This window comes from Thalassophryne amazonica, chromosome 10, assembly GCF_902500255.1.
Source record: "Thalassophryne amazonica chromosome 10, fThaAma1.1, whole genome shotgun sequence".
Classification (NCBI taxonomy): Eukaryota; Metazoa; Chordata; class Actinopteri; order Batrachoidiformes; family Batrachoididae; genus Thalassophryne; species Thalassophryne amazonica.
The window spans coordinates 77,813,147-77,837,926 of NC_047112.1; the positions used below are offsets into that span (position 1 = coordinate 77,813,147).

The 24,780-nt window shown below is 40.0% G+C and overlaps 1 protein-coding gene across 1 annotated transcript in view; it reads right to left on the bottom strand.

Annotated features, from left to right (window-relative positions):
- LOC117518136 (inactive N-acetylated-alpha-linked acidic dipeptidase-like protein 2) overlaps nt 1–24,780 on the bottom strand; it is a 656,634-nt gene that overhangs the window by 35,770 nt on the left and 596,084 nt on the right. Inside the window, exon 17 of the mRNA XM_034179197.1 lies at nt 24,404–24,602. Coding sequence (XP_034035088.1) covers nt 24,404–24,602 — 199 coding nt within the window. The remainder of the gene's footprint in view (nt 1–24,403; nt 24,603–24,780) is intronic.

Consider the following 24,780-nt stretch of genomic DNA (forward strand, 5'->3'; position numbering starts at 1 on the left):
CTGCTTCATTATTACAAGAGGTGGAGGCGGCTTCTCCCCTCTCCGTCTACTGGGTGCTGTCGCATCCATACCTGTGTGTTTGTGCTCTTTCCCGCCAGCAGTACCGGATCCGACGAGCGAAGGCAGTGGCCACCTGGGAATTCGGGACTTGGCGGTTCCAGTACTCCTGGTTTTCGGTGGCAGAGGAAATCTGGGTGGTTCCGGTTCGACTGGGACGGACGTCTCCTACCTTCGAGCCTGCCCACACAACACCAGCAGATTTCGGCTTACAACTCTAAAGTATTAATTGTTGTATTGGTTGTGCCCTGTTCACAACAGTAAAACTTGTTATTTCACCTTTCTCTATTGTCCGTTCATTGCGCCCCCTGTTGTGGGTCCGTGTACCTACACTTTCACAACATCAGGTGTATGTATTTAGTTCATGCAATTGAATCAAAGTTTTTTTGTGGTGTTGCCAAGTTTTTTTTCAACTTTTTCGGTTTCTGAATTTTTTTTCAGATATTTTTCCCAGAACATTGGTTATCTCTGCTATGAACAATTTGTCATTGCTTTTTGGCACTTTATTTCCATTTCCGACTGATAACCGGAACATTGACAAACAGACATAAAATTGGAACCTCCATTCAATTTTGGTGGTGTAGGTAAATCCATAACAGAAAAATGAGAGTGATGGAGGCACATTTGATTGAGATATAATGAAAAATGTACACTAAATAGGCTTTTTCAATATTAAATTCAAATGTCCACAAAATCCACAATCCGGATAAGATCCAGATCAAACTTTGTCAGGTGATAGTAAGTGACAGTCTGTACCCCACTTTCAAATATGAGAGTGATTGGGGCACATTTGATTAAGATATAATGTAAAATATACATTAAATGGAGTTCTCAAGGTCAAATTTAAAATGTCTCAAAATCTGTAATCTGGATCAGATCTGGATCAAACTTTGTCAGTCAATAAAGGATACCATCCTACATAATGCTATCAAATATTAAATAAATCTGATCTATTTTGACAGAGTTATGCATTTTTTTTATTCTTTCAGTGTTAAGGATAGGGATTTTTAAAATTTCACAAGATTTTTCCTGATTTTGACGTCTGACCTATGAACTTGAAAGTTGAATCAGTTCTTGTCTCTCAGGATATGAATCTTCAGCAAAAATCTAATCATGATATATGAAAAATTGTTGGCTCCAGGCTGTTCACAAATAAACAAACAGGCAAAAAATCAGTCAAACAAACAGGGCAAAAATATTGTTGGAGGAGGTAATAAAAGAACGAAGAAAGTCCAACACATACATTGTGCTTATAGAAAGTATCACAATGATCAATATCAGGAGTTAGTAAGCAATGTGCTTCCATGCTGTACAGAGCAGCATCACAGTTCAACACTGCCATCTGTTCCCCAAACCACAGTGCATCTTAAATGAAGCAAACCTCTGCAGGACAAACAATCTTTTTTTCCCACACACTGGCGATGAGTCATAAAATGTGGTTTGACGCCTCAGGAAGTTCAGGAGGAGTGTGTAAACCCATTTAGAGACCATCACTCCCTGCAACAAGTTCTCTGTTGCTCTTGTGGTGTTCAGAGTAGCGAGGTCACGGATTCTAGGCCAGTGCACATGGGGCAGCACACACTGTGTACAGCTCGATACCATCTTACAGTGGCAACACACACACACACACACACACACACACACACACACACACACACACACACACACACACACACACACACACACACACACACACACACACACACACACACACACACACTACAGCAGTGCATTCACACTTACACTCACTGACATGCAATTTAGGGAGTGTGCTTAAGAAAACCTGCATCGTTTGGACTTACTATAAGAGCAAACCAAAACACCCAGAGGAAGCCGTCTCTACGGTAACGCATTATTTAATAATGCCTGAAAACCAGCATCACTTCAAATTGAATTTTCGGTTACATAAGAGGTGTTTTTGAGGAAATGATTGATTGGCATGGCCACTGGCAACTTTACATCCACTCCTAATGGACTCCTCGTCCTGCTGTGCAACACAACAAATTGGGTTTAAGCTGCGGCTTGTGCTCCCACGTGTCACCAGTAAAGGAGCTGCACACCCACACAGCACTCACAAGTTTGTGTGTTTCCATGCGAGATGAGATTTCAGCTTTAGAAAACGAAATCATGGACATTTTAACTGGCGCTGCCTTATATATTGAGATACTCTAAATATAAGGTCAGCATGATGTGATTTTATAATCCAAAAAAATGATCTCTTTGAGTTTGTCACAGTAATTTCTAGGCTTTGGCGAAGCCCATCCCCTTCTGTTTATTAACACAGTTCTAAAACAATAAATCCTATCCATCATCTTGTAACTCGCCAAATTAAATGAGTGCATAATGTGAGACGGCTGGGTTTATTTCATGCAATGGAGTATTAACTGGTATTTCAACTGTCTTCTATTGTTTTGCAGCTGTGGTATATTGTGTTCTTCTGTGCAATTTATATTGTGTATTTTTTTGTATACTGCCACTCACTCACTCATTTTCAACCACTTATCTGGGATCGGGTTGCGGGGGCAACAGCTCCAGCAGGGGTCAATCTGGTGAATCTCACGCTCCATTGTCACCTCACTCATGATCAAGATCCCGAAGTATTGAACTCCTTCACTTGTACACTGCATATGTTCATATTGTCAATAATACCTATTGGCATGAAGACAGTAATGGCTTTGGCAATGAGACATTTGAGCTTCACCAAAATGATTGAACTCTGGCTGGGCTTACCCAGCCAATTCTGGAATCCACCGAAGCATGTGACACACTTGGTCCATGTTGGACTGAAAATCACATTACTTGGCCGTGACCTTTATGACAATTAATTCTGTAATGGCAGTTTTGAGGCCAACCCTCAGCGACATACCACCTTTTGTAGAAATCTGCATAATGACCTGGGAGATTATAGTATGATGTACTTTTATTACTAATAAAATATAAAACAAATCAAGCACTAATATGAGCAAAGCGACACAAGGTGGCGCGAAGCACACTTGTGGTACAGGGAGTCCCAAACAGGAAGTGCCAAATTTTAGGTCCACAGTGAAAGAGGAAATGTCAAATGTCAAACACTTCCTGGATCGACACTTCCTGGATTGACAGATGAGATCTCATGGATTCTCGCGGCAACTCAGTGGCAAGTTCACACTGAAACAGGAAGTGCCAAATTTTGAGTCCACAGTGAAACAGGAAATGTCAAATGTTGAACATATCCTGGCATGGGTAGAGCTAGACAGCAGTTGCTAGGCCAGGGTTGCACTGGACTCCCCTGAAATCTGATTGGACAGAGATGATTGACATGTCATGGCACTACACGTCTGGTTGAAAAGACCTGCATTTTGACATCAGTGAGTCATACTGACTGCTAGGTTCCTCCTGTCCAGTAGTTGGTGCTGTGTACCACAAAAAAGGTCTAACCAACCTTAGGTTTAAACCGAACACGTTTGAACCGTGAACTAATAATGACACCAAATTTATATTGGTGAGCAAACGACCATATTTTATGCCAGAAATGAGGTCCAGATTGTTAAAAGTGGCATTTCTCCTTTAATTTGGGTTGCGTTATATATGTGTGTGTCTCCAGTGATTTTTATATGAGCAGGCAGCTTTTGATTAAATAACCTCTTAATTTTGCTGTCTGAAGGACTTAAATAACTTCTTAATTTTGCTCTCTGAGTGACACCAGGATGATGCATTTCACTGAAAAATACACATGCCATGGAGTGTTTCTCAAATGTACTCAAAAGTATTGGAATACTTGGTGTTTCACACATTTTAATTTGTTTATGCCATTTCAAATACAAATAAATAAATAAATCTAAACTCAAACTGAAAGAAAATGTCTACAACTTGATACAAATCAATCAAAAATATAAAATCCAGCTTCCTGATGAAGTGGTGTAGATGAGGATCTTTTTAAAAAGAAGACCTGAACATTCAGCTACAATTTGAGATGAAAGCCTAGATTTGATGTTTTGGTGAATGAAACTTTTGTATTTCTTCATAGTTGATGTAAATAAAGTCTAAGACATATTCAGTGACTTGGAAATGTTCATGTTTCCATCCGCGGACTTGTCCAAAGAAAACTGGCCATAAAACAGATTATTATTTACAGGTATTATCAAGTTTTAGAGATTTGCTTCAGTTTGAGTTTGAGGAAGAAATTTTTCTTCTTTATTTATTTATTTATTTTTTTTGTATTTCTTGTATTTCAAATGGTATAAACAAATTAAAATGTATGAAATACCAAGTGTTCAAATACTTTTGGAGGGCACTGTATCCTAACCGTATGATGAGTGCAAAATGAGTATTATATTATTACTGTTTTGTTTAAGAATGTTTAATTTTTCACTGTTGCTGCACTTTGTGTCAAGTCATAGTCATATCGTATATCATAATGAAATGACAACATTGAGATATGATAATTTGGCCATATTGTACAGCCCTACTGTCAACTAGCTGAAAACTTTGAATATTAATGTACATCTACATGAAAAAAATGCTTAAAGTGGAAGGGGGTTAAGGGGGCTGTAATTAGGCGGGTCTGGGGATTGCTCCCCAGAAGCTGAAAGGCAAGTAAAGGAAAATGCTTAAAAAGACAGGGGGGGAGTCTCCTCCAGAGACTGAAAGAACCATTTTACTGAAAATAAGTCTGAAAGACCTAAATGACATGGTTAGATGGGGGGGGGGAGGGAGTGGAGTTGTGCTGAAAGGTTTTAGAATAGAATGGAATAGAATACGCTGGCTCATTTGAAGAAAATTATTTTCTGTGCCACTCCACTATGAAGCTGGTTTGCTGGTGACCCAACAGTCAAATGTTGCATTATGCACAGTTTCTCCATTCACCGCCACAGGAGCCCACAACTAATTGGCAGAAGTAATTTCACTTGCCACTTTCATTGCAGTAAAGGAAAATGTTACTCCTGCTTATTCATTTTTGGATAACAACGTCTCATCTATGCAGGGTTATCTCACAACATGCTGTAGACACACAGGTAATGTTTATTAACTGGTATTTCAACTTCTCTTCGTCTTCTATGTCTTGATTCTTCATGTTTTCAGGGTTACGAGAACCTTGAAGACATATCAATCAGCCGCCCAATTGAACCACATTTCAAGGAAACCTTATGTTCATCAATGAAACAGTGAGGGTAATTAATTTATCACTTAGGCTCAGACAAAAGCCCAGAGTTTAAGAATGAATGTATCCATATTTATTGCCAACTTGGAAAAAAAATACACTTAAACTGAGATTGTAAGATAGCAAGAGAATGGAAGCAGTAAGACAGGCAGGACTTGATTGATGGTTCATTGCTGATTCAGCTGCAGGCTTTCTCTGGCTGTGATTCAAAACCTTTACCTCAATGCTCATATATCAGCAAGGTATAAAGCAAAGCATATAACAAAATAGTTTGCTTGGCATGCAAGTTCTTTGGCTTAAAAATTCATGCAACTCAATATTATCTTTCACACCCAACAAGAGGGACTGCCAAATGTGAAAGGGATTTACTATTTTACATGAATATCTCATTTGTTGGTGGTGTTCAATAGTAATGACAATAAAATCTTGACAGCACATACTTGCCTTTAGATATTATAGCAATAAAAGGGGTGCTTTACACAAGTGGGTGAGTCAAATTTCAGTCTTCCATAGAAAACCCAAAGGCAAAAAACATTAATGGGAACCAAAACTTGGAAAAATGTTATGGCCCATGTTGAGTTTCAGGTCAGCACGGGTCTGGGAGCATGCGCCTTAGGCTGTCCCAAAGAAGGTTTTTATTACTGTTCAACAATCAAGATATATAATGTATATCCATCTTAAAAGTTACCTGCATGTGTTAAGAATTTGTACTTTTTATGGTTTACTTATATCCAAAATTTCACTTTTATCTGATATATAAAAGCCCAGCTTGCCCAGAATTATTTTATATATATATATATATATATATATATATATATATATATATATATATATATATATATATATATATATATATATATATATAGGAAATGCTGTTGGTGCACAGGTCAGGAGGGTCGCCAGCACAAATACAACTCCCATTTCTGGATGGAGGTGCACCTTAAACAGAAAGAAAAAACAGAATAAAACAACAACAACAACAACAAAAACTAAGGTAAATGATCACTCTCAGATTCAATCTCTTTCAGGGGATCACCATCTGAATTGACCAAGAGTATTTTCATCTGTGGTTGAGTGAAACCACACCTAACATCAGCTGGGTGGAAGCTCGTAATTGGTCACAAAGATATAGGGGAAACCGGGGCACGGTAAATCAGTAGCTATATCTGCAAAACTACATATAGATTTGCAGCAGTTATGCCATATTTTTATGTATGAAGACATCCCCCTTATACAGTGAGGAAAATAAGTATTTGAACACCCTGCGATTCTCCCACTTAGAAATCATGGAGGGGTCTGAAATTTTCATCTTACGTGCATGTCCACTGTGAGAGACATAATCTAAAAAAATCCGGAAATCACAATGTATGATTTTTTTAAATATCTGTATGTTACTGCTGAAAATAAGTATTTGAACACTTGTGAAAATCTATGTTAATATTTGGTACAGTAGCCTTTGTTTGCAATTACAGAGGTCAAACGTTTCCTGTAGTTTCTCACCAGGTTTGCACACACTGCAGCAGGGATTTTGGTCCACTCCTCCATACAGATCTTCTCTAGATCTTTCAGGTTTGGGGTTTCAGCTCCCTCCAAAGATTTTCTAATAAGTTCAGGTCTGGAGACTGGCCAGGCCACTCCAGGACCTGGAAATGCTTCTTATGGAGCCCCTTCTTAGTTGCCCTGGCTATGTGTTTGGGGTCATTGTCATGCTGGAAGACCCAGCCATGACCCATCTTCAATGCTCTTACTGAGGGAAGGAGGTTGTTTGCCAAAATCTTGTAATACATGACCCCATCCATCCTCCCTTCAATACGGTGCAGTTGTCCTGTCCCCTTTGCAGAAAAGCACCCCCAGAGTATGATGTTTCCACTCCCATGCTTCACGGGTGGGATGATTTTCTTGGGGTTGTTCTCATCCTCTAAACATGGTAAGTGGAGTTGATTCCAAAAAGCTTTATTCTGGTCTCATCTGACCACATGACCTTCTCCCATGCCTCCTCTGGATCATCCAGATGGTCACTGGTGAACTTCAAACAGGCCTTGATGTGTGCTGGCTTGAACAGGGGGACCTTGCTGCCCTGCAGGATTTTAAACCATGACAGCATCATGTGTTACTAATGTAATCTTTGTGACTGTGGTCCCAGCTCTCTTCAGGTCATTGACCAGGTCCTCCTGTGTAGTTCTGAGCTTTCTCAGAATCATCCTTACCCCACAAAGTGAGATGTTGCATGGAATCCCAGACCGAGGGAGATTGTCAGTCATTTTGTGTTTCTTCCACTTTCTAATAAATAATCATAACAGTTGTTGTCTTCTACCAAGCTGCTTGCCTGTTGTCCTGTAGTCCATCCCAGCCTTGTGCAGGTCTACAGTTTTGTCCCTGGTGTCCTTTGCTCTTTGGTCTTGGCTATGGTGGACAGGTTGGAGTGTGATTGATTGAGTGTGTGAACAGGTGTCTTTTATACAGGTAACAAGTTCAAACAGGTGCAATTAATACAGGCAAAGAGTGCAGAATAAGAGGGCTTCTTAAAGAAAAATTAACAGGTCTGTGTGAGCCAGAATTCTTGCTGGTTGGTAGGGGTTCAAATACTTATTTGCAGCAGTAACATACAAATAAATTATTAAAAAGAAATCATACATTGTGATTTCCGGATTTTTTTTTTTAGATTATGTCTCTCACAGTGGACATGCACCTAAGATGAACATTTCAGACCCCTCCATGATTTCTAAGTGGGAGAACTTGCAAAATCACAGGTTGTTCAAATACTTATTTTCCTTACTGTAAATTAGTGTGTTGTTTTTGGATACATTAAGGGTAAAACTAAGTGGCAAGTGAAGTCAGTTTTTTCCTATCAAAAATACATTTTGTAGATGTCATTGTCTTTGTATTTATTTCTCACAACAGAGGAAAGGTGGCCCAAAAAACTGTTATTAGTTCGAAGGCTACCCTGTCCAACTGATGAGCATGTGTTATGTCTTCTCCAGACTATCAGCTATTTGATAACATGACTCGTGTGTCACATGCACCTGGGGCACAGTGAATCAGTCTAGAAAGTGATTTACTAAGCAAAAGTATCAAATGGATGACAAATATTACTTGTTGAAGCTTGTACATTTATTTTTCCATGAATTATTTCTATAATTTGTGTATATAAACAACTGTTTTCATGTTTGAACAGAAATTATGACAGTTGTATTTTAATAGTTTCTAATGGACTTATATCACTATATAAGACACTCACACATTGCATAGCTGGTTTGCTAAGTTATAGTTTGTATATGCATCAGCATATACGAAATAATTTTGAAGAAATCTTTATAATCATGTGTTTTTTCATTATATTCTAAGTTGATTCACTGTGCCCCATGAATTAGTATCCGGGGCACAGTGAATCAAAAATTTTTAAATCGATTTTAAACACCTGTAAATTACACTTGGGGAGACATAAATAACTCAGCCTTATAAACAACAACTTACTGTATTAAATGTACAATAGAATGGCCTAAACCTATTCATATTGTGTTTATGCTGCCATAAAACATTTGTGATCCACTGTGCCCCGGTTTCCCCTACTTATCAAAAACTACAAATATCATGTGCACACAAAGGGACAATTCCTCTTGAATGTTGTTCACAAATGTGTTAAAATCTGTGTTAGAGAGTATTTCATCTATGCCAAAATAATCTATCCACCTGGCTGGTTTGACTAATCAAGATGCTGGTTCAACAGCATGATTATTGCAAAGATGTACCATGGACTTTTGTGTGTGTGTGTGTGTGTGTGTGTGTGTGTGTGTGTGTGTGTGTGTGTGTGTGTGTGTGTGTGTGTGTGTGTGTGTGTGTGTGTGTGTGTGTGTCTATGCTGTGACATTACATTAAATGCAACAACAACAACAAAAAATGGTTGACCCTGCTGGAGGTCAGGGCTGCTTGTTATACTGATAAACTTGATAATATACGTAAGACACCTGGTCATTATTACCATCAATCTAATCCTGAATGGGTTATTATAGAAGCTGTTGGAGAGAGGTGAGAGAAGGCTCCCACTGCAGCTGTCTGTGGACTGTAATTAAATGTGCCAGTTGCTGTCCATGGTACTGAAATGCAGCCAAGAAAAAGAAGAGGGAAAACACCCTCTCTTTCAAATCGAGGTTCACTTCAAAGCATGCGCCCACATGCATGGAGCATATTTGAGTGTGCGCTTAAATAGAGGTGTGAATGTTTTGCTGGAGAGCTGTTTTTCTGACTTTAGTTTAATGCTAAACCTCCTCCGCAAGACCTAATACTGTACCAAAGACATCTTGGCCTCATGTCACTGATTAATGTCTGAATGTCACAACCATGTGGTAAGACAGAAACCACCATGACATGTGTGAGACTCATACCTTGTTCTCCTGAAAGGGATCAACATAAGCTGTTCCCAAGTGTCTTCTGATCTCAAAGACCAAGGATCCAAAGACAAGAATGTCAGTGTGAAGTAAAGGTCTCTACAAGTTCAACACTTGCACATCATACAGATCTTCTTCTAATACCTGAGCCCTGAAAGCCACTTAAAGCCTGGACTAGATCCAGAAAAATCGCAAACCAAGACACTCTGCTTCCTGACTAAGTTTCTCAAGTGCTATAATCAGGGTATTCATTGCCTTCATTGTTGGTTGTTGGTGAGGAAAGGTTCACTGACCTTGAACTTTGCCCTTGTTATTTGACCTTTGTTGTTGATTGTGGACTGTCACCTTGACCTGAGTAAGCTAGATTTGTTTTAACCTACCCAAATGTGAAAAAGCAGGAAAAAAATCAAAGTAAAAATTTAAAGTTAACCTTCAAAACAGACTGATGACCTTGCCCATTCAGTCAAGGTCATCAGTGACATCCTGGTGGCATTCCCTGGGTGTGTGATGCAAATCACGCTCAAAGGTCAAGTCATGAGTTAAAAAGTTACAAGATAACACGTAAAACTGGACTTTGATATTGAGCTTTGACCTTCAAGCCCAGTCGAGGTAAAGCATTACCTGTGACAAGGTCAAAAATTTATGTCAAATGCTGTACCTTCCCCACCGCAGTCAGTAAAAAAAATGTGGGAATGCACCTACACAGGAAACAAATCCATGTCAGCAGTACAAAACAAGCTCTGCACAGGTTTACATCATTAAAATGCTTTTGCAAACAAAGTTCAAGTCTTTTAAATGGATCTGGGCATTGGAAGAAATCACAGTATTCATTGGGCAGAAATGGGCAAAGCCCCGTAAAGAAGTAGAAAATCACAAAAAGTCTTTTCTGTTAGGACAGATGGCATCCATACCACTTTGGATGGAGCAGCTCTCATTTCTAGAAATCTGGCCAGTTTTCTTAAATCCTCCAAACCGTGACTATCCAGGGTTGGGACCAGGAAGCAGAGTTGTAGTCTTACACACCTCTCTGCAGCTTCTCTCCCCCTGCCATCCCCTCATTACCCCATCCCTGTAGAGACGGTGCCTGCTCCCAGACCACCAGTAACCAGCAAAAATCTATTTAAGCATAAAAATTCAAAAAGAAAAAATAATATAGCACCTTCAACTGCACCACAGACTAAAACAGTTAAATGTGGTCTATTAAACATTAGAGCTCTCTCTTCTAAGTCCCTGTTAGTAAATGATATAATAATTGATCAACATATTGATTTATTCTGCCTTACAGAAACCTGGTTACAGCAGGATGAATATGTTAGTTTAAATGAGTCAACACCCCCGAGTCACACTAACTGCCAGAACGCTCGTAGCACGGGCCGAGGTAGAGGATTAGCAGCAATCTTCCACTCCAGCTTATTAATTAATCAAAAACCCAGACAGAGCTTTAATTCATTTGAAAGCTTGACTCTTAGTCTTGTCCATCCAAATTGGAAGTCCCAAAAACCAGTTTTATTTGTTGTTATCTATCGTCCACCTGGTTGTTACTGTGAGTTTCTCTGTGAATTTTCGGACCTTTTGTCTGACTTAGTGCTTAGCTCAGATAAGATAATTATAGTGGCCGATTTTAACATCCACACAGATGCTGAGAATGACAGCCTCAACACTGCATTTAATCTATTGTTAGACTCGATTGGCTTTGCTCAAAATGTAAATGAGTCCACCCACCACTTTAATCATACCTTAGATCTTGTTCTGACTTATGGTATGGAAATTGAAGACTTAACAGTATTCCCTGAAAACCCCCTTCTGTCTGATCATTTCTTAATAACATTTACATTTACTCTGATGGACTATCCAGCAGTGGGGAATAAGTTTCATTACAGTAGAAGTCTTTCAGAAAGCGCTGTAACTAGGTTTAAGGATATGATTCCTTCTTTATGTTCTCCAATGCCATATACCAACACAGGGCAGAGTAGCTACCTAAACTCTGTGAGTGAGATAGATTATCTCATCAATAGTTTTACATCCTCATTGAGGACAACCTTGGATGCTGTATCTCCTCTGAAAAAGACAGCCTTAAATCAGAAGCACCTGACTCCGTGTTATAACTCACAAACTCGCAGCTTAAAGCAGATAACCCGTAAATTGGAGAGGAAATGGCGTCTCACTAATTTAGAAGATCTTCACTTAGCCTGGAAAAAGAGTCTGTTGCTCTATAAAAAAGCCCTCCGTAAAGCTAGGACATCTTACTACTCATCACTAATTGAAGAAAATAAGAACAACCCCAGGTTTCTTTTCAGCACTGTAGCCAGGCTGACAAAGAGTCAGAGCTCTATGGAGCTGAGTATTCCTTTAACTTTAACTAGTGATGACTTCATGACTTTCTTTGCTAATAAAATTTTAACTATTAGAGAAAAAATTACTCATAACCATCCCAAAGACATATTGTTCTCTTTGGCTGCTTTCAGTGATGCCGGTATTTGGTTAGCTAAACTACAGGATTGTCTTACAGACATAAAGACATGGATGACCTCTAATTTCCTGCTTTTAAACTCAGATAAAACTGAAGTTATTGTACTTGGCCCCACAAATCTTAGAAACATGGTGTCTAACCAGATCCTTACTCTGGATGGCATTACCGTGACCTCTAGTAATACTGTGAGAAATCTTGGAGTCATTTTTGATCAGGATATGTCATTCAATGCGCATATTAAACAAATATGTAGGACTGCTTTTTTGCATTTGCGCAATATCTCTAAAATTAGAAAGGTCTTGTCTCAGAGTGATGCTGAAAAACTAATTCATGCATTTATTTCCTCTAGGCTGGACTATTGTAATTCATTATTATCAGGTTGTCCTAAAAGTTCCCTGAAAAGCCTTCAGTTAATTCAAAATGCTGCAGCTAGAGTACTGACAGGGACTAGAAGGAGAGAGCATATCTCACACATATTGGCTTCTCTTCATTGGCTTCCTGTTAATTCTAGAATAGAATTTAAAATTCTTCTTCTTACTTATAAGGTTTTGAATAATCAGGGCCCATCTTATCTTAGGGACCTCATAGTACCATATCACCCCAATACAGTGCTTTGCTCTCAGACTGCAGGCTTACTTGTAGTTCCTAGGGTTTGTAAGAGTAGAATGGGAGGCAGAGCCTTCAGCTTTCAGGCTCCTCTCCTCTGGCACCAGCTCCCAATTCGGATCAGGGAGACAGACACCCTCTCTACTTTTAAGATTAGGCTTAAAACTTTCCTTTTTGCTAAAGCTTATAGTTAGGGCTGGATCAGGTGACCCTGAACCATCCCTTAGTTATGCTGCTATAGACTTAGACTGCTGGGGGGTTCCCATGATGCACTGAGTGTTTCTTTCTCTTTTTGCTCTGTATGCACCACTCTGCATTTAATCATTAGTGATTGATCTCTGCTCTCTTCCAGAGCATGTCTTTTTCCTGGTTCTCTCCCTCAGCCCCAACCAGTCCCAGCAGAAGACTGCCCCTCCCTGAGCCTGGTTCTGCTGGAGGTTTCTTCCTGTTAAAAGGGAGTTTTTCCTTCCCACTGTTGCCAAGTGCTTGCTCACAGGGGGTCGTTTTGACCGTTGGGGTTTTTCCGTAATTATTGTATGGCTTTGCCTTGCAATGTGGAGCGCCTTGGGGCAACTGTTTGTTGTGATTTGGCGCTATATAAATAAAATTGATTTGATTTGATTTTTCTGGTGAGCTCAACATCAGGAATTCTTTTTAATCCATTTTAGAACAGCAGTGCAAAGTCAGAGGTGGCCAAAACATCATTACTGTTTCCACTGACATGACCGTTAAGTGTCTCTCATCATCACCCATTGTGATCATCAAGTTTTTTTTTTATTGCTTTCAGACAGTAAATGCTTTAATTGCAGTGTTCGCCATCCGTTATTTCAGCAAAGGTTCCTGTGTTATCAGCCATCGTTTCCACAGAGGGGAGATAACTCCCTGCTCATAGCACAGTGCTGATTTGAGTTCAGTTTACTCTCTCCTCAGTGGATCTGTTTGTGCTGATGACTGATGCAACTGATGACCTTTTTCCAAGTGCCCACCTTCTTGTAATCCGTCCACACCTCCCCTGTGTCCCGGTGGTGTCGGTGATCAACATGTGCACATAACTGAGCAAGCTTCCCGCCATGAAAACCATGTCTTTGTGAAAGAAAAATAAAAGTAAATAAATAAATAAATAAAAGCAGTGCTTGGAATTGAATCTATCACCCATTAATGAATTCTATTTTGCAGCAGCAGCAACAGTAGAAAAAAGTCTAATTTTTACCCCAAAAACTTAATAGTTGCAGCAAGGTCTTTTTTTTTGTCCTCATTAATATTACTTATGCTGGAGGTGCCAGCTACTGTGTTGCAAAAGCGAGTGCAATCCTATAGCACTTGTGTTTGTCAGTAAAAATGGTGGAGCACCACTATTTACCTCATTGGTGCCAAATGATACCTGCTAGGGTCTGGGCACAGCTATCAGTCATGCCCTATAAGGCGCCAAGTGACCTGACAGAACTACAGTGGTAACCTTTGCTTTGGCACATTTCCTGCAGTCATAATTTGCACATGATGTAGCATGAGAAATCAGGGTGTCATAATTTAAATCATTTTAGTAGGCATCTGGCTTCCACTGTGTTAGCCTATGGCAGCAGTTACCAAGGGAGCCCCCCCCACCACCACCACCATTGATTCTACCCAAACCACTACTACTTGTATCTGAGAAAGGCAGAGCGCTTCCCACTTGCACACAGGTACATACCCCGTCCCCCCATCAAAGAATACAGTGATGATTCATGTTTTTTCCAAATTAATTTGAATTTTAGCTCCGTCATTTTTCCTCTTTGGGTCACTCAATAAGAAGAAAACATATATTTTTAATTAGCTTTGATTATCAAATAAGTATGTGTTAATGTGTCACTGTGCTCTTGCTGAGGTTATATAAGGGTCAGTCTCCACTTCTCTTATCTGCATGAGTGGGTCACTGTGCTCTTGCTAAGGGCTCTTATCTGCAAGAGAAGACACAATAACAGGACACCAGTGTGGTGAATCATCAACTGACTTGCCAACCCAAGATCTTGTTTCTGTGTGTTCCAGTTTGAACCAGTTTAGTTACATGGCCTGACACAACACCGCTATATGATCCAGTAATCTTCCGATCAAGGGATATGGGTGGACTGCTCATCTGTCACTGTGAAGCCAATAGGAACCAGTTGCGAGAATAGGCCCAACCATTGTAACGGGGAGGAGACTCCCGCATTCTATAAAAAGCCACTGCACTTGTGTTCCTGACTGTTGGTTAACCAGTTCCTGTGAGAGCTACATTTGCTAAGAGCCCAGATCTGTCTGACCTTACATGTAATAAATTGTCTGTGTTTTATTTAAAGTACAGTCTCCTGAGCCCTTTGTTCATGACATTTTCATCAAAGAATTGGGTCTTAACATATAGCAGCACAGTGGCTAGCATAGTTGCCTCACAGTGTGAGGGTCCCGGCTTCATTTCTGACTTGATTGTTTCTTTGTGTAGTTTCCAAGTTCTCTCTATCTATGCAAGAGTTCCCTTCAGGTGCTTCAACTTCTTCCCACTTCCAAAGACATGCAGGTTATAGTCGGTGAATTGATGACTCTAAATTGACCGCAGGTGTTAATGTGGTTGTTTGTATGTGTTGGCCTTGCGATAGACTGGTGGCCTGTCGAGGGTGTGCCCCACCTCTCGCTCAATGTCCACTTTGATAAAAGTTTGCAAATGACATTTGTGTTCCTCTGAGGTGGGCTCAGAATCCAGGATGGGAACCTGGAGCTTCATTTATCAAACTGTGCATAGAAAAGGTTTTAAGTTCAGTCATACAAACAATATTTAGTATGTGTGTAAGTACAAAAAAAATGTGTATTTATCAAACAAGTCATTAAGTATCGGGGTAATATGGTCAACCTTTTTGTTTATAGTCAAAGTTCTAGCAGCAGCATTTTGAACTAGTTGGAGACCTCTAATGCTGGACTGGGGTAAGCCAGAGAAGAGGACATTGCAGTAATCCTATCTAGAAGAGACAAAGGCATGGATCAGAGTCTCTGCATCATTCATAGACAGCACTCAGGGTGGAGCCAACCATGGAAGCCAGACGTCTCCATGTGGGTCTGTCATGTGCAATATCCTATGCTTGGATCAGGGCCACATTACAGCTTCTGAGGTCCCAGGTTATTACATCCAGCCAGCGTGTTCGGGAGAGCCTCTGGGCTGCCTCCAGCCAATTTGCTGGGGGTCAAAGTCCAGAATGGTCCATGTTGGATGTTCCATGGGCAGACAGATGATATGGTCATACCATTGCATTGCATTGCATTGTTGCATGATGGGATGCCAGGAGCTGTTGGCTCTGCACTCTCAGAGTCTGGTTGGTTATGTGTTGGGACCAGGTAATACCTTTGATCCTCCTGAGGGCTCTTGTGTCAAAGCCATCAAGTCTGGCCAACAGTGTGTTGCTCAGTGGCCATGTATCCATTGACAGGATAGGAAACTCTGTGCAATATTGCTGAGTTGGATGAAAGCAGCCCTAGTGAGTTCTCTTATGGGTATTTTGAGTAAATGCAGTAAGAACGTATGTGGATGAGATTGCATGTTGTGACAGCAGCAATGCTTTGCATTTGCAGTTTCCCTGTTCTGCCACTAGATGCTATGTGTAAAATATCTGTAATTCACATTTGAGGCAGTCAAAACTGACATCCATCCATCCATCCATCTTCTACCGCTTAGTCCAATTAAGGGTCGCGGGGCGCTGGAGTCTATCCCAGCAGTCATAGGGCGTGAGGCGGGGTACACCCAGGACAGGACGCCAGTCTGTCGCAGGGCCACAAATAGACAAACAAACACAGACACACCCACACGCACACCTAAGGACAATTTTAAAGATCCCAATCCACCTAACCCGCATGTCTTTGGATGTGGGAGGAAACCGGAGCACCCGGAGGAAACCCACGCGAACACAGGGAGAACATGCAAACTCCACACAGAAAGGCCACGGGAACTGAACCCATGACCTTCTCGCTGTGAGGCAACAGTGCATGTACAGTAAATATCTAATTATCTACATACCTAATCAATAGATAACTAGAGCACTGTGCTCATAGAGTGCAAACCTCCACCAACACTATTTTTGTAAAATATTCCATTTTTTAGTTTTAAAAACAGACATTTTTACAGAGCTCTGGAAGTGTCATCGCAAAATGTTAAGCATGTGGAGAGAATGCTCGCATGTTTTATGATGTTGTGCATACGTTTTATGATGTGCGCTCGTTTTATGATGTTGTGCACACGTTTTATTATATTGTAAATCGTGCACTCAATATTGTCTTGACACATAAATGTTGGCTATTCGCCCTATTGACGTTTCAAATCCCACAAAACCTCGGACAGGTCACCGCGCTGCGAGATCTCAGTAACACTGAGAACTGCACTGAGATGCTCTGATCACACTGCACTTTAACCGCTGCACACAGACAATATCATTAACATCGCAACATAAAACTATTTTTATATTGTGCCTAAAACGCTTGTGAATATAGATGTTGTTATTGAGTTTATTTTATGTAAACATATGAGAATCACAGGCTGTCTCTCTGTTATTTTCAATGGGAGCTGCTGTGAGCTACGCTCGCTTCCTGATCATGTCGTTCTGAGGGAAAGTGAAGTTTGCTCTTTAACGTCTTGATTATTGTTCTTTACAACACTGTTTGTCCTCTTTGTTCCAGACTAATATATATAATATGTCTAAAATTCGGTTTGCATTTATTAAATTCCATGCAGATTAAATGTAACAGACACGGATTATTTTTATAATTGTTTTGGCAAGTTTTCATGGTATCATGCATGCAGTCGCTTATTAATGTGACAAAAACCATAAAAAATACGTTTTTGTAGTATAATATTAATTTACAACAGTCATTGTGTTGATTCTCTATATGTTGTTGACTGCAGCGACTCTCTGGCATGCACGGGATTATGAGATATGTCAATAGGGTGAATGAACACTACTGGCCAGTAGATGGCAGTAGAGACCGTGAAAACTTGCCAAAACAAAATTCCAGATAATCCGTGTCTGCTACATTTAAGATGCGTGGAATTTAATAAATGCAGACACAATAACAACGTCTATAAACCCAGAGAATATATTCAAAAGAGTTTTAGGCACTAGAGTTTGTTGTCCATAGAGCCTGATCAGAGTGTTTCAAATGCATTTCTCCTGTCGTGAAAGTACTGAGATTACCCTATCATACCTATAATGTACTGCTGGACAAAGCATATATCCACACTAAAACCTTAAAAATTAGCGCATTACTTTAAAACTAAAACATATATCTGATATTTTCACTTTATAAAACTTCAGACATGACATTAATTTAAATAACTTGTCCGACATTAGTTTGGTTAAAAGTTGAACCATAAGTTAAAAATGTATGCCTCTGAATGACTTGGGTGATATTGCCTGCGTATCAGTATGGGGTTAAGAGAAATGAGTTTTTATTTTTTGGGGGACCAGTTTTCCTTTGTCTACAGAGGATAGAGCAGTTTCTTCTTAGATCAGCTCTTCTCTGTTTTGCAGAGGGTAGAACTACACATCAGCTATGAAACATTTAACAGGTAGGTGCTCTGATTTTACATTTTATAAATATTTGTTGCTTTTCAGCTTTATTTATCACGTTATCAGTCTAACAATTATTGGACAACATTTTATCACAAGATAATTAGTCCGATAATGGTTTTTAAAGTTATCTAAAAAGATAATCGGATAATGAAAACATTATCTTTGATAATTATCGGTTATCGGATTATCGCAACTGTGCCCATCACTGACTGGCCAGTAGTGTTCATGGCAGTATTCACCCTAGTACTGAGCGTCCAGTAGTTGGCAGTGTTCTATTTATTCTGACACCAGTTATATCAGATGGTTATCTAATTACAACTTGGCTTTTTTTTTTTTTTTGGAAAATGCCTTTTTTTTTACAAATAAAAAAAGGCCATATTTTACAAAAGCACATTTATCTGTAAACACCAACCCACGACACACCACACATTAACGTGTTGGTTTTTACATAGAATGAATAAGTCAACCAATCAGTTTTAGCGGAGGCACATTTTGCCCATAATCCTTTGCCATCTGTCTGTGTTTGTTACAAAAAAATCAGAATTAGTGCATTATTCAACATTAAAAGATATATGTTAAATTTTAACTTTGTACAAATGACAGAATTGGCATTAATGGAGTCATTCTATCAGTGTTAATTTTATTTATAAACCAAACCATAAATCAGCACTGCTTTATTTTCCAAGACCTCCGCCTCACGGCAACACTGTTATTGAGTACAGAGTTGAGCTTCGTTGCTCTTCGCAACTGCTTTGTTGCTGGAAGCTAAGTAGTAAACAGGAGGTTCCACCAGTGGGCAGAGCGCTCAAAGACAGAAGTGCTGACTCATTGTTTGGGTCTGTGGTCACCTTTAATGCTACCAGAAGCGACTGTGGTGTTAAAACTCAAAATCAGCTTGTTAGTAATTGCAAGTGTACTGGAGACAATACTGGAAGCTCTCGGTTATCTGTAGCTTCCAATAAATTTTCGGGTGGTTTATCTGTTTAGTTTTATAAAAGATAACTTTTCAGTTAGCTGATTATCTGTTATCGAAGCTAAATTTTTTGGTCAGCTGTGCCCGCCACTGGAGTAGGGTTAGGAATAGTGAGCTAAAAAAACCCTGTCACGAAAATTTTACTCATTTCGTCACGGGAGCATGAAAAAAAAATGTGACACTGGGCTGTCACGAACACATGGTGGGTTCACAGTACATGGACACTGAGGTTGTATATGGATACTACCATATTAACACAAATGAACTAAAAACATTTAACAATAAAATAAAGTGAAAGCATTTTTTTTTTTTGCTTTCATGTGCCCCCAGTTGCTACAGTAGATCTGACACAGATCCACATATTTTTTTCTGATGGACCTGCAATTCTAGCTGGAGAAAGCTGCTCACAGCTCCTGGTGTTCCCAGACTGTACTAATCCAGACTTATTCTGCTTCACTTGGAGTCCAAACAGGATTAGGTGTATCGGGAGTGTGGTAAAAGCGAATGGAAAAATACAACGTTGCGTTTCTTCCTCTTTGAGACTAGCCGATGCTGAGGCTGTAGGTGACTCCAACAGCATCTGATTGTACTTTTCTCCATTTTAAAACAGTCAGTATGTCCCTCACATTATACATCTTTTGTTTTCAAGTAATTCTAATCACTAACAGGCAAAAACAGCAGACTTAATAAATAGCGAAAGTAAACATTTTTAAAGACTATTGCTGTTGGTCTAATTTTCTAAATTGTGTGAGGGAATGGTAACTTCCTTTACAAATGGCTGCTATTAAGTGTTAATGCTTTTCAAGCATGATGGAGCAGCTAATTTTAGCTCGGATACTAATGGCAGCCAAGGACAATTAACACGTCTATTACTGCCATAAACTGTGAATAACACTGAACAGTAGAACCCATTTATTCTCTTTGAATCGAGTGGAAGAGTGGAAAAGTAGACAGCTACATTGCTGAGGGGTAAAACACAACGAGAGCTGAGGAGCGTTCCGATGCTAAAATAAAACACAACAGTCAAGAGCCACTGTCGCCAAGTTGAACATGGGCTTAAAAAATAAATAAATAAAATAAATAAATGGATAGGTTTATTAGGGATTATGCAACAGCCACATTCTTGAATATGCATTGAACATTTATTTTCAATGGTGTAACATTGTTGTAACCATTATGGATGAAAACGCGAAACAGCGCGAAACAGTTCGAAATGAGCGCACCACAAAACATTGAGCAGGTGTGCACGATGCCAGCGCGACAGTTCATGCACGCGACGGTGTCTGTCGAGCAGGAACAGCAGCTCATGCTGCTGCAGCTGCTCGCATTGTGTTCTGTGGGACGAGCTGCACCACATCGCATTGCTGATTTGGACGAAAATAAAATAAAAACCAGCTGTATAATTAGTGACTATCACTGGGTTGATATAAATCATACACAAAGGGGGATGCAATACAGAACTCTGCGGTTAATTAAATAACCCTGGTTAAAATAAATAAATAAATACAACATTCGCAAGATTTGAACCCACACGTCCTAATAACCAGACAGCAACTCTACCACTGCACCAAAATGAGCATGAAATAGCTAAAATCAACAAGCAGACAAATGTATTTTCTCAAAAAAAAAGAAAAAAAAAAAAGCACTGTGATAACTGACAAAACAGTGTTTGCTACAGTGTCTTTCTGCTGATATGTGACTGAAAGTGGTGTATTTGTCATACTGTTGGCCTGTCATATGGTTCTGCGGCGCCCTGCTCACTGTGCTGTCAGATAGATGTGATGTTCAGATCGCCTGCTGTGTGTCCACACAAACTGATGCTCCGTTCCAGCTGGACCTGTCAGTGTGCACGCTGTCCAGCCCATCGCAAGCGATATATGCTTTTGTTTTTGATGTGAGTACAGCAAGCGCGCGCACACGTGTGTGAGAGGAGCCTCACCTGTGGGTGGTGGTGGGGGGCACGCACACGCACACACACAAACACACACGCACACACACACACGCGCGCACACACACACATTGTGGGGGGAGCTGACGGCACGCCACATCTCAACAACTCCACAGTCATGTGGAACTTAGACAAATTTCACTCCCATGCGACAGTGATTGTCTGCAGACTGCTGTTGTACCAAGACTGCAGCTGGTGACACATTTTCTAAGTGCCATGCGAGTGGTATTAGATATTTGCGTGTGTCACCTGGAATTTGGCCGACACCTGCCGTGAGAGGGTGTGATGGGTTCGCACAGCGCACACTCTGTCTTTCAGGGGCTTGTGTGAGCAAATAGTTGTAGCAACAGGTGTACGAGGCGTTGGCGACAGGGACAACATTACACGGTTTGCACACGATTCATATGTCATGTGCACTAAGTGTGCACTTCGTCCAAACTTCACACTATGTGTGAAGGGGCCCTTAAGCATGCTAGTCCATGGGCCAAGCAGGTTTTCAGTACCACTTAAAGTGATGAAACAATCCTTAGAATCCAGCCTCAGTGTATCATGGCCTACACAAACATGTATGATAACCATCCCAGGGTGATAGCTGTAGCCGGCTAGGTCAATGAAGAATTACACAGAGGTCAAAATGTAAAAATGCTCCAGTCATGTTAAAAACTATACTACATTATTTGTCTGATCATAACGATTCCTAAAAGGTATAGTTTGGACAATGTATGACGGAATGTTCTGGAGTTATGGGGTAAAAACAACACAAATGGTGACAAAGGTCAGTTTCAGTTTGTACAGGGGTCAAAAGTTAAAATTGCTCCAAATTTTGCAAAATGTGATGCAAATTATTATTTGGGTTAATAGGGTTCTAAAAAGGAATAATTTGCACCATCTGTCATGCTTAGTTTTCATGTTACAGGGTAACATATGTCACATGTCATAGAGTCCAATGGATGTTGACCTTATTTGAACTTCACTTTGGAGACCAAACATTTGACACAGTCAAAACTACTTGTATTTCATTTATTAATCCTTTTATTTCGATCAATAACTTGCATCATTTTTTTACTGAAATTGGAGCAACTTTAACTTTTGACCCCTGTACAAACTGAAACTGACCTTTGTCACCATTTTTGCTGTTTTTACCCCGTAACTCCAGAACATTCAGTCATAGATAGTCCAAACTATACCTTTTTGGAATCATTATGATCAGACAAATAATGTAGTATAGTTTTCAACATGATTGAAGCATTTTTACATTTTGACCTCTGTATAATTCATCATTGACCCTTAGCTGGCTACAGCTGCCACCCTGGGATGGTTATCATACATTTTTGTATAGACCATGGTACATTGAGGCTGGATTCCAAGTGTAGTTTCGTCACATTACATAGTATCGATTAGGTCAAAACTGATGACTGGCTCATAGACTATGTTCAATGTTTTGTCCTTCCCCACCTATTCTGACACAGTGATTCATTACAACTCTAGTAATTTTGAAACCACTTTAAACTGTTCCCCTGCCTTGGTGACTGAAAAAGGATTTTCAAAATTAAGAGTCCTGAATTCCAAATGTTCACAGGCAAAGAATGAATTTGGATACGCTGCGTGTGGAGACTACAACCCAGTGTTTAAACTGGTGCAAGCCGCTGCCTTGTTGTTCAGTTTCTTCTCACAAAGCTAATGCTTCCAGTGTGTTCATTTACTCAGAATACAGCCTTATTTTTCATTATGAAATGTTATGAAATGCGCATAACAAAAGATTCCTCTTATCTAAACACAGACATCCTGAGAGGACAATATAAACTGAATCATCACACCATGGCACACGCATGATGTTGCCACGGTCACTGACCACTCTTTTCCCAAATCTATTTTCAGTACAAGAGCTATAAGACCCAGATTCAAACAAAAATACCAGCAAGTCACATTGCAGTGCCTCATTTAAATGAAAGTACCACACATTAAGCTGTGCACAGTGTGTTGGCTCAAACATACCAAACACAAAGGAAAAGCAGATTTCAGTGTCAGGAAAGTGCCAAGTATTTACTCCAAAGCAGCTATGCTTGGCACAGCACCATTGTGGCAATAGAGCCTTAACTGTGTCTGGAATGGAGATTTAGAAGCGAGCTGATATTTCTAAACTTGGAAAGGGAAACTGTACCCTATTACTATGAAAATACTTATTTTGTGTTAGGTGCAATATGTCAGACTAGCTGCCAATAGCATTTTCTTGGCAATGAATGTTAAATTACATTCCACATGCCAACCCTCATCAGGACCCTGCGAAAGACTGGCACCCTGTCCGGGTTGTACCCCACCTCTTGCCCTATGGCTGCTGGGATAGGCTCCAGCCCCCTAGTACTCTTGATTAGAATAAGGTGGTGTACAAATCAAATGAATGAATTAACCTATATGAGCCACCTTGGGTTACAACCTGAGAACCACTGTGCAGTGGCTGTGAAGAAAGATGTCTGCTTTTTTAAGCATAGGGAGCCTGGCATGATTGCCAGGGTTGCCACTGATGACCCAACATGGTTCCATTAGAGGGTGGATGCAGCATCGTGCAGCAGCAGTGTATGTTATAAGATCAGAATTTACCCATTCACAATGCCATTTTTTTTTTTTTTTAGATATTTTGAAATCAGCACACAGGTTCAGCTGATTTTATTTATCACATGAGCTTTTGACCTTTGTACCTGAGCAATACTCAGTGGAATGGTTGTTTTGTAGGGTTTTCTGGTTTAAAAATCTGCTTTAGAACAAAACAATGGCCAAACAGGATTTTGTGTCTGACTGATATACAAGATGGACCTGAGCAATGCAAAGTTCATGTTGCCACCTCATTAGTACGATGTGTTGTTCAAATAAAAAATAAAAAATAAAAATAGTTGTGTCAGTCTATTTACAGGTTGTTGTAATCTTCGGATAAATATAATGTCCATATATTGACAGAAATCGAAAAACAATGGGAGGTTATCTTCCCTGTGCACCATTCCCCTGCTTCAATACCTTCAAAGCAAGGCACTGGAGAACCCATCCACATTGTTTTGATTATAAAGTTAAGAAGGATGAGTATTAGACTACTGGATATTGAGAATCCAACCTTGGGTGTATAGGCCATTGGCTTTTCCAGCGTACAACTATGTCTATGTCTAAAAATCAGATACAACACAATTCTGTGATATTCAGAAGGTTCACTGGAGATGACAGGCATCTTGAACACCATGGGCACACCTACAATACAAATGTATCATTCATCCTACCGGTACACTCCAGGTGGTGGATGTGGGATGACAAAGCTCTTTTCCAGGTCGCGGAGTACATCATTGAGCATCCGCACATGAGAGGGGTCGCGCTCTTTTGGGTCATTGGCTGGCCGCATGGTTTCTGATTGGAAGAAGGCTGCGTGGTCTCTCAAGGATGACGCTGAGGACAGCAGGAGCGGATAAGCCACAGTGCTGTCTAAAGAACACAAAGAAACAAGGGATAGAGGGCAAGAAAAAGCAGCATAATTATAAAAACAGAGGAGTTGAAGCTTAAAGTTACACTGAAATCTTAGAGTCTCTCTCTAGCTGCTTTGAGGCAAGGTAAGTAAGTAGGTAAGTACATTTTATTTCTATAGAACTTTTAATAGATAAGC